The sequence below is a fragment of the Podarcis tiliguerta genome (assembly GCF_965153285.1).
Source record: "Podarcis tiliguerta genome assembly, chromosome: 1".
NCBI classification, from domain to species: domain Eukaryota; kingdom Metazoa; phylum Chordata; class Lepidosauria; order Squamata; family Lacertidae; genus Podarcis; species Podarcis tiliguerta.
Window position 1 is genome coordinate 121,334,717 of NC_139534.1, and position 14,025 is coordinate 121,348,741.

The 14,025-nt window shown below is 43.8% G+C and overlaps 1 protein-coding gene across 2 annotated transcripts in view; it reads left to right on the plus strand.

The window, feature by feature from the left end:
* Positions 1-9,159, plus strand: part of ASPG (asparaginase) — a 66,825-nt gene extending 57,666 nt beyond the window's left edge. For both annotated transcript variants that reach the window (XM_083436873.1, XM_083436872.1), the window contains exons 14-16: positions 3,187-3,286; positions 5,485-5,545; positions 6,887-9,159. In XM_083436873.1, coding sequence (XP_083292999.1) covers positions 3,187-3,286; positions 5,485-5,541 — 157 coding nt within the window. In that variant the 3' untranslated portion in view covers positions 5,542-5,545; positions 6,887-9,159. The remainder of the gene's footprint in view (positions 1-3,186; positions 3,287-5,484; positions 5,546-6,886) is intronic.
* Positions 9,160-14,025: the final 4,866 nt, after the last annotated feature.

Sequence of the window (14,025 nt, forward strand, 5' to 3'; positions counted from 1 at the left end):
AAAACATCTGAAGGCAGCCCTGTTTAGGGAAGTTTTTAATATTTAATGCTGTATTGTTTTTAACGCTTGATTGGAAGCCGCCCAGAGTGGCTGGGAAAACTCAACCAGATGGGCGGGGTATAAATACTAAATTATTATTATTATTATTATTATTATTATTATTATTATTATTATGTAAAGCTCCAAGCTTTTGAGAGGACTTCAACATCCTGCTCTGTCGATCGTTCCATCAGGACAAGCACTTCACCTTCCAGAAGGAATTATTCTTGCTCTTCTTCCACACACTTCTGGGGGTTCTCCCAACACTCCCCTGAACCAGTTTTTTGGGGGGGATGTGCTAGCGGAGGAGGGGGGCAAGCCCTGTTGTGGAAATGGAAGTCGTTCCACAGGCATTCACTGATGGGTCTCACCCTTTTCCGTATTTGGTTGCAATTTTTGGTATTTTTTCTCTCCCTTTGCAGCTGATGTGCCCATGCTTTCCTTACAGGCGCAAATGGAAGCATGGGAAGCAGGTTGAGAACACCAAATTGTCTTTTGAATGTGGCCAAGAAAAAGTGCCTTCCTAATCCCCAACAGCTTTTTATCAAGTTGCATCTTAAAGGGGCTTACCATTCATGCCACTCTTATCAGTTTGCTGGTGAACTCAACCAGAGCTAAAAGAATTGTTTTTGTTTTGCCATTTAAAAACCCGGAAATATTGCTCCTTGTTATAAGAGGATCTTAGGCTTATGTATGAACCCAGCTTCATAAACTACATTCTCAACCTTTTACTTAGCGTTGTTTTAGTAACAAGTCTTTATTTTAATACATGAAATCCAGCTGAAGACTTATTCATTAGGCGCACTTATGAAACTTTCAACGTATTACTAATCTTGTGTATATCTAAGATGGTGGAAAAGACATGATTAGCGATGCAGCTGATGAAAGAGTTTTGCTTAATCTCCTGACTCATAATGAAGGAAAGGACTGGAATCTTAAAAGGCAACTTTCCCATGCAAGGAGCATAATTAACCCAATATATGAATCGCGAGGAGAGTAGTTTGGCTAAATAAATGACCAGTGCCAATCAATTCCATTCTCTTTAATTGTGATGTCTTCATTTGGTAGGCATCAGGGAGGGCAATATCCCATTTAGATGTAAGTACAGTATCTCCATCTCTGTAGTGGGCAAAAGCCTTTATTTTAAAAAATGACACAAAGAATAAAAAAATAATAGAATTTGTTAAAAATGTGCATGTGGACCTAGGTTGACCTTTGGCCCTTGGCCTGATCGAGCTGGGCTTATTGACACCTCTTTTGCCCTCTAGGCTGGCATCCCTCAGAAGGCCAGGTTTGTCTGGGGAAGAGAAAGGCCTTCGAGCTGCTAACTCCTACTTTCCACCTTTCATGAATTAAAGTTAACATGCTTTTGTAGCACATTTGCTGTTATGCTGCGTTCAGGCAGTGAATTCTAAAGTCCTTTTTAAAAATGAAAATGAAGCAATTTGAATGCCGTCTATCCCACTTTAACTGCATGTCATGAGCTGAATCTTGTGTTGTTGTGAAATATGAAACTGCCTATGCCTTTTCCCCTTTGGTCATGGGCACACCCACTGGGTGAAACTGGCCTGTTGAAAGCTTCTTCCTGCACACTCCTATTAATTTATGCGCCTGATTCATCAACACTGTTGCTAGCTCAGCTGTTTGGAGCTTTTGTAACCTTGTCCTGCTTCTTCTGGCAGCCATCCCCAGCCTTTCCTTTGTCATCCTTTTTGGAGGTACATTGCTGCCAGTGCACAGAAGACAACGTATAAGACAGAGAGAGAAGGTTTCTAGCAATATATATATATATATATATGTTGTTGTTGTTGTTTAGTCGTTTAGTCGTGTCCGACTCTTCATGACCCCATGGACCAGAGCACGCCAGGCACTTCTGTCCTCCACTGCCTCCCGCAGTTTGATCAAACTCAAGCTGGTAGCTTCAAGAACACCATCCAACCATCTCATCCTCTGTCGTTCCCTTCTCCTTGTGCCCTCCATCTTTCCCAGCATCAGGGTCTTTTCCAGGGAGTCTTCTCTTCTCATGAGGTGGCCAAAGTATTGGGGCCTCAGCTTCACGATCTGTCCTTCCAGTGAGCACTCAGGGCTGATTTCCTTAAGAATGGATGCGTTTGATCTTCTTGCAGTCCATGGGACTCTCAAGAGTCTCCTCCAGCACCATAATTCAAAAGCAATATATAGGATGCAGGATGCAACATTATCCTGTTACGGTGTCACATGAAGCAAAGCAAAGTCTATAAAGTAGGTGTGACGAACCTCCAGGTGTTGTTATTGGATGCCATCAGCCCTAGCAAGCATGACCAATGGTTAGGGAGGATTGTAGTTGCATTTAAGCAACATCTGGAGGGCCACAGGTTCCCCAGCCCTGCTGTAGAGCTTTGAATGAGTTTCTAGGTCAATATTTTTTGGGCTAAATGCATTAAGAATTGTTAATGGGTCCTGGGAAGAGAAAGCTGGATGTCAAATCAGTTTTCCTACTCCATTTTGGAGTGGGAAACTGATGCTATGTAAAGCAAAGGTAGCCATGTTGGTTCACAAGGAGCCGACCTCAAAGTCACAAAATAGTGGCAAGCTTTCAATCTATACAGAACTGTTTATCAGGCAGCATCACGTTGGATGCTGTTGCCATAAATTCATCCTGGAAACTTTTGTTCTAAGAGTGAGATTGCAGACACTTATTAAACTTCTCCAAATCAAAACATCTTTGTTATTTCACATTGATGTCTCAGTCCCAAGCATGTTTTCTCAAATGTAAATGGTATGGATTTAAAAGCGGGGGTGAGGAACCTCCTGCCTGTGGGTCAAGCTAGACTTCAAAGTATATTTAGAATTGCAGTCTAAATTGAGATTTAAAATTTGTAATTAACTGTTGTTTCTGGTGCTGAACGCACTGAAAAATATTATTTGCCCCCTTGGTGATAAGCTACCTTCAATGGAGTTGTGGATAGAGAGGATCCTCTGTTTGAGATCTCTAGGCCCATCTGAAGAACAACAGTCCCCATTCAAAAGCCCCATTCCTTGACAAGTCGTTTGGTTTGAAAGCCTTGGCAGCAACACATGTTTGAATCTGTTTTAAATTTGGAAAGCAGATTGTACTGCTTTGAACATGGAAGATAAAATATATATTCTTCCCTCTCCCCATGCCAGCCTTGCTTTTAATGGAGATGTTGAAGGACTGCTGGCCTGGCATCTGGCTGGTGTGGATCTCAACCATCCTGGTTATGATGGGAGCACTCCATATGCCGTGGTAAGTGTGTGATTACTGTAATATGTCAGATGGACGTCCTGTTCAATATGTATGTTAAATCACCTCTTCGGTTCTAAGGCAAATCTCCAAAGAGCCCCGCTTCAAATACAACTTTAGAGGTTTCTGAAATGGCTTTGCACGGGATTCAGTGGAGCTGCAGGAGCAGGAGGCTCTGGAAGGCCTAGGTCAGCCTTCCCCAATCCAGTGTCCTCCAGGTGCTTTTGAATACAACACTCGTGGCTCATGGCAGCTGCAGCCCAAAGTAAGAAGAAGAAGAAGAGTTTGGATTTGATATCCCGCTTTATCACTACCCGAAGGAATCTCAAAGCGGCTAACATTCTCCTTTCCCTTCCTCCCCCACAACAAACACTCTGTGAGGTGAGTGGGGCTGAGAGACTTCAAAGAAGTGTGACTGGCCCAAGGTCACCCAGCAGCTGCATGTGGAGGAGCGGGGAAGCGAACCCGGTTCACCAGATTACGAGTCCACCGCTCTTAACCACCACACCACACTGAATCTCAGTTAGCAAAGCAACTGGAGAGCATCAGCCTAGAAAGCATGGGTCCAAGCAGTTTCCCCCCTTGCCTCGCTCTTTACCGAGGGAAAACTGTGCAGGGGAAACGGCTCTGACTCTAATACTTCTAGACTGGTGCTAAATCACATAGACAGTAGGCTAGAGAGAAACCTACTGTCTACTCATAGCTTTAATGGAATGAAAAATCTCAATTTGGTGAAAACCTGAATTGCCATTTGTTCCAAACAAGTGCTAAAGAGCATTTTCCCCCAGGGAAGAGCAGCAGGACAAGAGGAAGTGTTTATAAGCCACTGCCTGGAATGAACTAATTCAGATTAATTAATTCATTGAATTAGTTCAAAATCTTTGAGATACATTAGGAACTAGAGGAGGAGACTCATGAAGTCTTTTCCAGATCTTTCCTCTCCCCCTTCATCTCTGCTGTCAGGAACTTAATGGGGGAAGCAGGGAGATTTGGAAAAGGCTTTGAGCAAACAGGAGCTCATGAACTGTCTTAAAGGTTTTGCAAAAGCCTCTTTGAGGTAGCTCCCCTGAGCATGCTTCTTCAAAGGGTGCTTTTGAACAGCCCTTTAATGGTGAGCAGATGAGTGAGGATAAAATCCTGCTTCCTTGGGAACAGAATTGCATAGCCAAGGCAGGATTAATCCCTCCCTCCCACCCATCAGTTGATGTCAGCTGCTGTTGGTGGGTTAGTGTGGTCTGGGGGAAATGATATCATGTGCCAAATGGACTCCCTGGCAGGCCAAGATTGGTCTGCAGTCCAGAGGTTCTTCATCCCTGGTGTAAACAGAACCACAAGGGCATTCTCCAGTGCCTATGCTGATGTTTCGAAATGGCAGGGCCTGTAGGGAAATAACAGGGCCAGCAAGAAAGAAAGTGTGCAACTGGGTGATTGCTCAGGGTTTTGTGCAAGTACCTGCTCAGCTTTTGTGCGCAGGGGAAAGGGCTCTGATTCTAATACTTCTAGATTGGTGCTAAATCACATAGACAGTAGGCTAGGGAGAAAGTTACTGTCTACTCGTAGCTTTAATGGAATGAAAAATCTCAATTGAGTTTGTGTGGTACAGTATAGTTATTTATTTAGCTATCTGTTTTTTGAACTTCTAGTCTGCCAACTCAGCTGAAAGAACTCTCTAGTACACCATTTAAAAATTACATAGTATGCAATAAAATACACATAAAGTCTCTTAATGGATAAACAACCATAAAAGTTAATAGAAAGCAAGGAAAACAGCAGAAATTAAAACCACTTGATTTCTCGGCTCAAAAAGAAAGAGACCTGTTTCTAGCGATCCATCTTCTAAACCACTGATCTCTTTTTCAAGCCATCTTCAGCACTCTGGAAATCATCCAACCTATCACTGTAAACCTGATGAAAAGAAAAGAGTTCTATTATTTTCCTAAACTTTCCAATTGGCCAATCCTGGTGAGTTTTCTTGGGAGAGGAATATGCCACCCCTGAAAAGGCCCTGTTAGTAGATTCCAGTTTGACCTCAGGTGTTGAAGAGATCTGAAGCAGAGGCTTTTCACTGAAGTGTGAAGCGTACAGACGGTGCATATGGGAGCAGCATGTTCAGGTGCCTCTGTGTGATTTGTGCATGTGTATGAGCACCTATGTGCAGATGGCATAGCAGCACTTACTACTATCGCAACCTTTTCTTGTAGGCAAGAGCTGCAAATCGTATGAAAGTCCTGGAGTTTTTATGTCAGCTGGAGGCCTAATTTGGTAAGGCTTACGCTTTGAGAAACAACCACCAGCAATGTTTGGCGGTGTGCATGTGGGTCATTCGCTCCATGAGGAATGTTTGGTTTGGGAAATGGACTGAGTTGGGACCACAGTCCTCTGGCTTGAGTTCATAGCAGCATATATCCATCTGTTTTATCATTACTTGGTGGGCTAAGGTGTCTTGCATGCTCACTAAGCAGATGGCTAAATACAGTCAACTTTGAAAGCACCAATTCGGGGGATCTCAGGATTCGGAAAATAGATCATTGCCATCAAAACTAACAGCACTGCCCATTTGGGAGGACAATCCTTGTGTGCACTAGTCTGTAAAGGCTGCATCACATGTACACCTAAGGTTGTGGTATACACACACACACACACACACACACACACGCACACACACGCGCGCACACACACACACAGAGCGATTATATAATCCCGATTATGTAAAGTGCAAATGGGACTGGTGGTTTGATTCAAGAGTATCATGCTGGTAAGCTTGCCATGGAGGCTGGATTGGCCAAGACTCCCTCTTGGAGACAAATGGGGTGTTCTGCTCTGGAGTATATGAAACCGCCCCAGGGTGGCTTTTCCTCAAGGAAGGCTGTGAAATCCTCCTCCTTGAAATTTCAGGCCATGTCTTAAGTTATTTGAAACATGGCTCCATACTGTGAAGCAAGTTTCTCCTTGCTTCATGGGCATGTTGAAATGATTTCTGCTACTTATCTCTGTATATTCAACAGTATGCAAACACCTATGGGCAATGATCCTGACTCGTTATGGTGCTTTATAAATGGATTACATAATTCTTTTGGCTGTCTGCTGAAGCAACAAAGTTGCCAGCTCAATTTTTGCACTGGATTTCTGTCATTCTGCAGCCCAACCTCCCCTCTCTACTCACCCACATGTTACAAGGGCAGATTGCTTGTGTTTCAAATTAATAGCTGCATTTTTAAAAGCTTAAAACAAGAAAGCCACGTTTTATGTATAAAATGTATCTTAAAGGAATACCAATATTCAGTTGAGCAGTATTAAACAGAAAGTTCAATCCCACAGAGGTTCATGTCTCCTGACCATTATTAATAATTTTTATGACTAGCCAGTGAGAAAGTAGAGAGCACACTTGTCAAATATGCAGCTGATACAAAATTTGGAAGAACTGCAAATGCAATAGAGGATTTTATATACAGTTTGAGAAAATACTGATAGGGTAGAACTCTGGAGTGCAATGGGTAATCTTGGGTGGCTGTCATTGTAAAGAGGAAATGTCAACCACTTGCACTCAGACAGTTATCTACCTACCTACCTATTTATCTAATATATTTTCCTGATTTTCTTTAGATACTTGGAGCTTCCCTGAGGCAAGATGGGAAGGAAAGGCACAAATCGCCGAAAGCAACACAGATAACAATTGAAGAATGCAAGCTTATGCTCACTGTTTTTAGGAAAGAGAGTCTATTTTCTTATTTTTTTAAAAAAGAAGAAACTAATGCTTAGCAAAGCACATTGCAATACTTCAGACTTGGTCTCATACTAGCCTATTGAATCAATTTGTGTTTTCAGGAAGGAATGTGTGATGATGAAATGAACAGCTGTTCTCAAACCACATGAAATTGCCTTATAGCAAGTCAGGCCATGGATTCAGTGGTGGCACAGCTTTGCAGGGTACCAGGCAGAAATCTTGCCCAGACTTGCTATCAGATATTATTTTAACTTCAGTTGCTGACTATTGGACCTGAGACCTTCTGCAAGCAAAGCAAAGTGCTCTGTTGCAGAGCTACTGTGTCTCTCACTATAGCTCAGTGGCAGATGACTCAGGGCAGGATCTTCTTCACAGAAATCTAGACACAGAAATCAAGTTTCACATTTCAGCGGGGACTACCGTTTTTCAAAAGATGAGATAATCGGGAATTTCAGAGAGAAGCATCATTTTTAAAACCAATCTTCTAATGCTGTGTACTGCATTAGAAACCTGGTATTAGCTTTCCTCTCAAATTAAGTGGGAGGGGGCATATACACATCAGATTGCTTGAGAGAATTGTGGGGCTGCCAGAAGGGGGGGAAAATCTTTAAAATCTAGAGAAGGCAGCCCTCTCAAAATATAGTATTTCACAAGACATGACAGGATAGATATGGATTATGAAGAAGAAGGGTTTGGATTTGATATCCCGCTTTATCACTACCCGAAGGAGTCTCAAAGCGGCTAACATTCTCCTTTCCCTTCCTCCCCCACAACAAACACTCTGTGAGGCGAGTGGGGCTGAGAGACTTCAAAGAAGTTTGACTAGCCCAAGGTCACCCAGCAGCTGCATGTGGAGGAGCGGGGAAGCGAACCCGGTTCACCAGATTACGAGTCTACCGCTCTTAACCACTACACCTCTAATGCCATGTGTATACTGCCTCTGAAACCAGTGATGGGAGTGTACAGGTTGCAGAGTAGGCAGGAGTGTAATGCACAGCCCCAGAACGTGCTCAATCACAACAGGATATTGAGTGTTGGTTGGAGGAGAAAAACAGAAAACCCGGGAGTATGGCCAGCTGGTCCCTAAACCTGAGGACTCCTGTTTGGAGATGAGAATACACTCCAACTTGGATGGGTAACCTGTGGCCCTCCAGATGTTGCAGGGAAACAACTCCCACCATCCCTGACTCTTGGCCATTCTGGCTGGAGCTGATGGAATGCCTTCTCATCAGATGTCACAGAGATAAGTAACTATACAAACTTTAGAAGAAATATGATGGCAGCCCTGTATAGGGGAGTTTTTTAGTGTTTGATTATGTTTGTATATACGTTGAAAGCTGCCTAGAGTAGCTGGGGTAACCCAGTTGGATGGGCAGGGTACTAAAAATAAAAATTATAATTATAATTATTATGGGGTTTGAAGTACAGGAACATTTGGAGAGTCACAGGTCCACTTCCCCACGCTACAACATTTTGTTGAAGGTCATCACTTGGAGGGTCCCGCTTGCGGTGGTGGTAAAATCTTGGTAATTTGCAAGGAAGTCAAAATAATGCCAAAATTTGTAAGCATCTTTCTGTGGGCTCTTGCCTAAAGAGAAATCTGAGAAATATTTGAAGGAGGTGGCAGTGTGGGCTAAACCACAGAGCCTAGGATTTGCCGATCAGAAGGTCGGCGGTTTGAATCCCCGCGACGGGGTGAGCTCCCATTGCTCAGTCCCAGCTCCTGCCAATCTAGCAGTTCGAAAGCACGTCAAAGTGCAAGTAGATAAATAGGTACCGCTCCGGTGGGAAGGTAAACGGCGTTTCCGTGCGCTGCTCTGGTTCGCCAGAAGCGGCTTAGTCATGCCGCTCCCTCGGCCAGTAAAGCAAGATGAGTGCCGCAACCCCAGAGTCGGCCATGACTGGACCTAATGGTCAGGGGTCCCTTTACCTTTACCTTTCAGGGAAGAAAATACATGTAGGTATTTTGAGAACAGTGTAATCGCTTTTGATAAGATTTGTGATACTTTTCAGGGTGACTTTGTGCATCTTTGTTTCTGCTGCCAGCACATTAGACCTCCCCCACCACTATGTAATAGTGGGAGTTACTGTGGAAATAATCGTGATCTCTTTGCTGTGCCTTTCAATAAAATCTCTGAAAAATATTAGCTCAGCACTAAGTGGTTGTGTTTTTTTTAGTGGGGCAGTGAGGAGGAGGAGGATTTATTGATCTGGTCAGTTAACAAGAATGGCAGCCATCAATGGTATTCTGCTGGTGAACAATACCATCACCCCAGGCGCCTGCTTATTACACTTAAGACAAGTCCTGATTGAATGGACTTCATCTAGCCCAGTATCCTGTTTCCAACAGTGATCAGGAAGACCAGGAGCCCACAATCAAGTCCAAGAAAAGGAAAACACAAAATTATATAATAAAATACTCATAAAAGCATAACCTAGAATATCCACACACACACACACACACACACACACACACACCCCAGCTTACGTAAGAATCCACACCAGAAGCAGCGACTAAAAACTTGGCTTTATTATTAACATTTCCCAAATGCCTGGGAAAATAAAAATGTTTTGGTCTGTCCCTCAAAAAATGACAAGAGTTGGTGCCAAGTGAATTTCCCTGATAACTGGGAGCCTACTACATTACTGTCAATTGTTACCCCACACTTCTCTCCCCCCCCCGCCATCACTTTCCTAACTGCAAAAGGTCCATTTTTAAAAATGGATTTGTTGTGTGAGAACTCTTTAATTGAACAAACTTTAATTTCTGGTATGCTGTTGAATCCCTCTTGCAAAACAGTGAGAGTCGGGAGGTGACCTGTCTCTGGAGTCAGTGCGTGCTCAGTCCTTTTGTCAGAACTCTTGAGCATCTTGGATATAAACGGCAACTTCACTATCATCTTGAGGGTTTAGAAATTGCCCCGTGTTAAGAGCAGAGTCCCCAGATGTCTGAAGTGCCTTAATTGTGGGGTATACAAAAACATTGATTTAAGCCAGTTCACCAATGCAGATAATTCCTCTAAGCACTCGTATTTCTAACTTTCTACATACAGAGTTGGTATACTTAACAAGCATCAACTTGGACCTAAGCAGTAGGGAGGGAGGCATGCCAAAGCCACAAATCCTTTTGCTTAAAAAGATTGGCTGGCCTGTGTTAACATTGCTGTCGTTATTATGTGATATAAAGAAGAAAATCAGCGCAACAGATGCTCTCGAAGTGTTTTGTATTTCCTCCTTTTCCTCTTTGCAATTTAATCTTGAATGTATGCAACGAGAGGCTTAAACCTTGCTGAGAATGTTGCTTCCATCTGTCTCCTCCACCCTCCTCCTAGACTGAAATGATGATCCAAGAGCTTTGGGTGACTGAAACTATTAACTAGAGTCTAACAGCAATCTGGATTCGCCATGTGCTTCCCTTCAAGCCCTTTGGCAACACAGCCACAGGTGAGAATTACATAACCGGTTTTATCCTAGATTCTGCTTATGCACAGGCTTGGCTCATCCCCTGGGCTGTTTGGGGTTGCACTGTGGAAAAACACGTTTGGAACATGTAGTTTGACCTCCAAACCACACATGGCTGATCCGGCCCAGGATATGAGCTGACGGACAGCTATAGGAGCAACTTCGCCCCAAGCCTGATCGGTCACATTTTCAACATCCATTAAAGTAGTTAGCCCTGGCGCAAAGAGAGTAAATTAAAGGCAAGCAGGTTAACCGTGGTTTACGCAGTGGATTAAGCTAATGAGACCCTAAAATAATGATAGAAATGAACATCAAAAGGAAGCCAACTCGGAAAGTGTCTTCTAGGACCCAATTTAAGCTGGCTGTGATGGTGACAGCTTATAAATGAAAATGACAACGTAAACAGAACGTATGTGTGCTGCCTTAATTATGGGGTGTGTGTTCAGGTTCCTAAACTGTCCACATGCTTGCCTTCATCATCTCCCACATTTTGTTTCTCAACACATTGCTCCTTGTGCAGGCGCGTGACTGCAGACAATGCCTGCATGAGATAGCTCAGGTGGTAGAGCATGAGACTCTTAATCTCAAGGTTGTGGGTTCGAGCTCCACGTTGGGTGAAAGATTCCTGCATTGCAGGGGGTTGGACTAGATGATCCTCGGGGTGCCCTCCAGTTCTGTGATTCTATGAATGTCCCATGCCGTTGTTGGACATGCCTGGGTTATCAGCAGGTGTGCACCTGTGCTGACCCCAACACCCCACACACTCCAGGCTTGCAATGCATTCGGGTTGTTACCTTTTCTGCTTTTTATATAAGATCTCACTCCAAGCTGAGTTAATGGTAAATCAAACTCGATATCTGTATAGTGAAAAAATCAAACTGCCTGAACAGACTTCCGAAATCATCTGCTTCAGTCGGTGGTGCTTGCCTTTTGAGAGCAATCAGGTACCTTCATTGTACTTGTTTTTGGCACCTGCTAAAATCATTCCTGTTTAGACAAGCCTACCCAGATGCTTAGAAATTTGAGGTGACTTTAATCTGTTTTCGTATTTTGTAGTCAGGTTGTGAATTTTTCTTGGTTTTACTGTTTTATCTATTGTAAACTGCTTTAAAGTTTGGTGGGATTTTGTTTGTTTGTTTGTTTGTTTGTTTGTTTTACAACCAAGTAGCAATGTTATGGAACAGATAAAACCAAGCACCGAATCTGGAGGCTGCAGGATTTGGTGCCCTCCCTGCTGAATTGCAATAAATCACTACTAAATTGCGCAAACCTGGCTAGGTCTGGAATTGCACGTATAAGCGGGAGCTGTATGTATCATTAAGAGCAAAAGACAAACCTGCTGGATTAGGCCAGTGGCTAATCTAGACAGGCATCCTGTTCACACAGTGGCCAACCAGATGCCAGCAGGAAAGCCACAAGCAGGTCCTGAGAGCAAAAGTGCTCTCTCTCACTCCAGTTTCCAGCAACTGGCATTCAGAAGCATGAGCATGAAATTTATTACGGTCAGAGACCAGCTTGAGAAACACAAATGGAACTACAATCCCAATAGCAAAACAAACATTTAAAACAATATACAACAATGGATTTTAAGTTTAAAAGTGCAATACGCATTGTTGTTGTTTAGTCGTTTAGTCGTGTCCGACTCTTCGTGACCCCATGGACCAGAGCACGCCAGGCACTTCTGTCTTCCACTGCCTCCCACAGTTTGGTCAAACTCATGCTGGTAGCTTCGAGGACACTATCCAACCATCTCGTCCTTTGTCGTCCCCTTCTCCTTGTGCCCTCCATCTTTCCCAACACCAGGGTCTTTTCCAGGGAGTCTTCTCTTCTCATGAGGTGGCCAAAGTATTGGAGCCTCAGCTTCACGATCTGAAGAAGAAGAAGAGTTTGGATTTGATATCCCACCTTTCACTCCCCTTCAGGAGTCTCAAAGCGGCTAACATTCTCCTTTCCCTTTCTCCCCCACAACAAACACTCTGTGAGGTGAGTGGGGCTGAGAGACTTCAAAGAAGTGTGACTGGCCCAAGGTCACCCAGCAGCTGCATGTGGAGGAGCAGAGATGCGAACCCGGTGCCCCAGATTATGAGACTCTTAACCACTACACCACACTGGCTCTCACATCTGTCCTTCCAGTGAGCACTCAGGGCTGATTTCCTTCAGAATGGATGTGTTTGATCTTCTTGCAGTCCATGGGACTCTCAAGAGTCTCCTCCAGCACCATAATTCAAAAGCATCAACTCTTCAGCGACCAGCCTTCTTTATGGTCCAGCTCTCGCATATAAATACATAAAAACTTTAAAATAGACTACCTCAGAGAAATGACCCAAAGTCGCCCGTGGATCCGGGTTTGGGAATTTTCTTAACAAACTAGATTGAATTGGGGTGGTGGTCTGCGCCTACAGATCTGTGCGCAGAATCTGGCGACAATCTGGGTCGTCTTGTGGTCTTTGCCTAACGGAAGATCAAATTTTTGCTTTACCGGGAGGTCAGCAAGCCTCTCCAGCAGGGGGTCAAGGGGTTCTCTACGAGCCTGATCGTAAAAGGGACATCTAAAAAATATGTGTTCAGGGCTTCCTCTATCCCCCAATGGACAGGTGCAAATTCTCTGGTCATATGGGACTTTTTTAAAGGATCCTTCCAAGACCGGCGAGGGCAGAGCCAAACATTCAGAAGCAATTATTGCCTCCAACAGTGGCAGTGGAACATGGGCATTAACAGCCATAGCCCAATCTAACAGGAGGGATGCGCATATGTTTCTAAAAAGCTTGGATTTAGCTGGTTGGCTATTCAAAGAGGTAAAGTAGGGTGACCGCTGGATTTGGTTCACCTGCTTTCCCCTCCAAACAACAGGATCAGCAGGGTTGTTTTTGGAGGCAGTTGGATCACAGCCAATGTGTTTCAAAAGAGGGACAACTGGATTCAGGGCTGCTAACCAGTTTGTTCCACAAGGGTAATATACAATTTTGCTGGCCGGGTTCCAAACACAGGCCTTCAGCAGGGCATCTCCAAAACTAGAGAGAGACAGAGAGAGAAGGGGAAAGTCTGGAGGTTGTGATGCCCTTAAGGAGACAGTGCAGAGTTAATTCGCTGTGCCTGAATACGATGCAGGAAGCAGTTCTCATTGTTCCTTCTTGAAGTTTCACAACAACTATAGAATGTTACCAACCTAGATCAGACATCCACCCCCCCCCCACATTTTTAAAAAATCAAAGGGACTTGGTATGTAGGTTCATTTAATTGCTTATAACAATAGCCAGTGCATACAATAAGTGAGCTGGCCAAAAACAGAAGTGCTTCTGGGAATTATCATATGTGCCCTAGAATAAGAGAATTGGGAATGGGAACTGCTGTTTCTCCTGACGTGGCACCTGTGATCCCAGGACAGCTGTTATAGTCAAAGAGCTTCTTCTCAGGCTGGTTGCTGAAGATCTTTCAAGGCATATTTATGAGCCGAATACCAACTTGAGTATGTTGTTTTAAAAGGCATTATTGATTCCAAGAAGATGAGTAAGCCTGTTCAAGCCACGGAACTTGAGCGACTCTGGTGATGCTACAT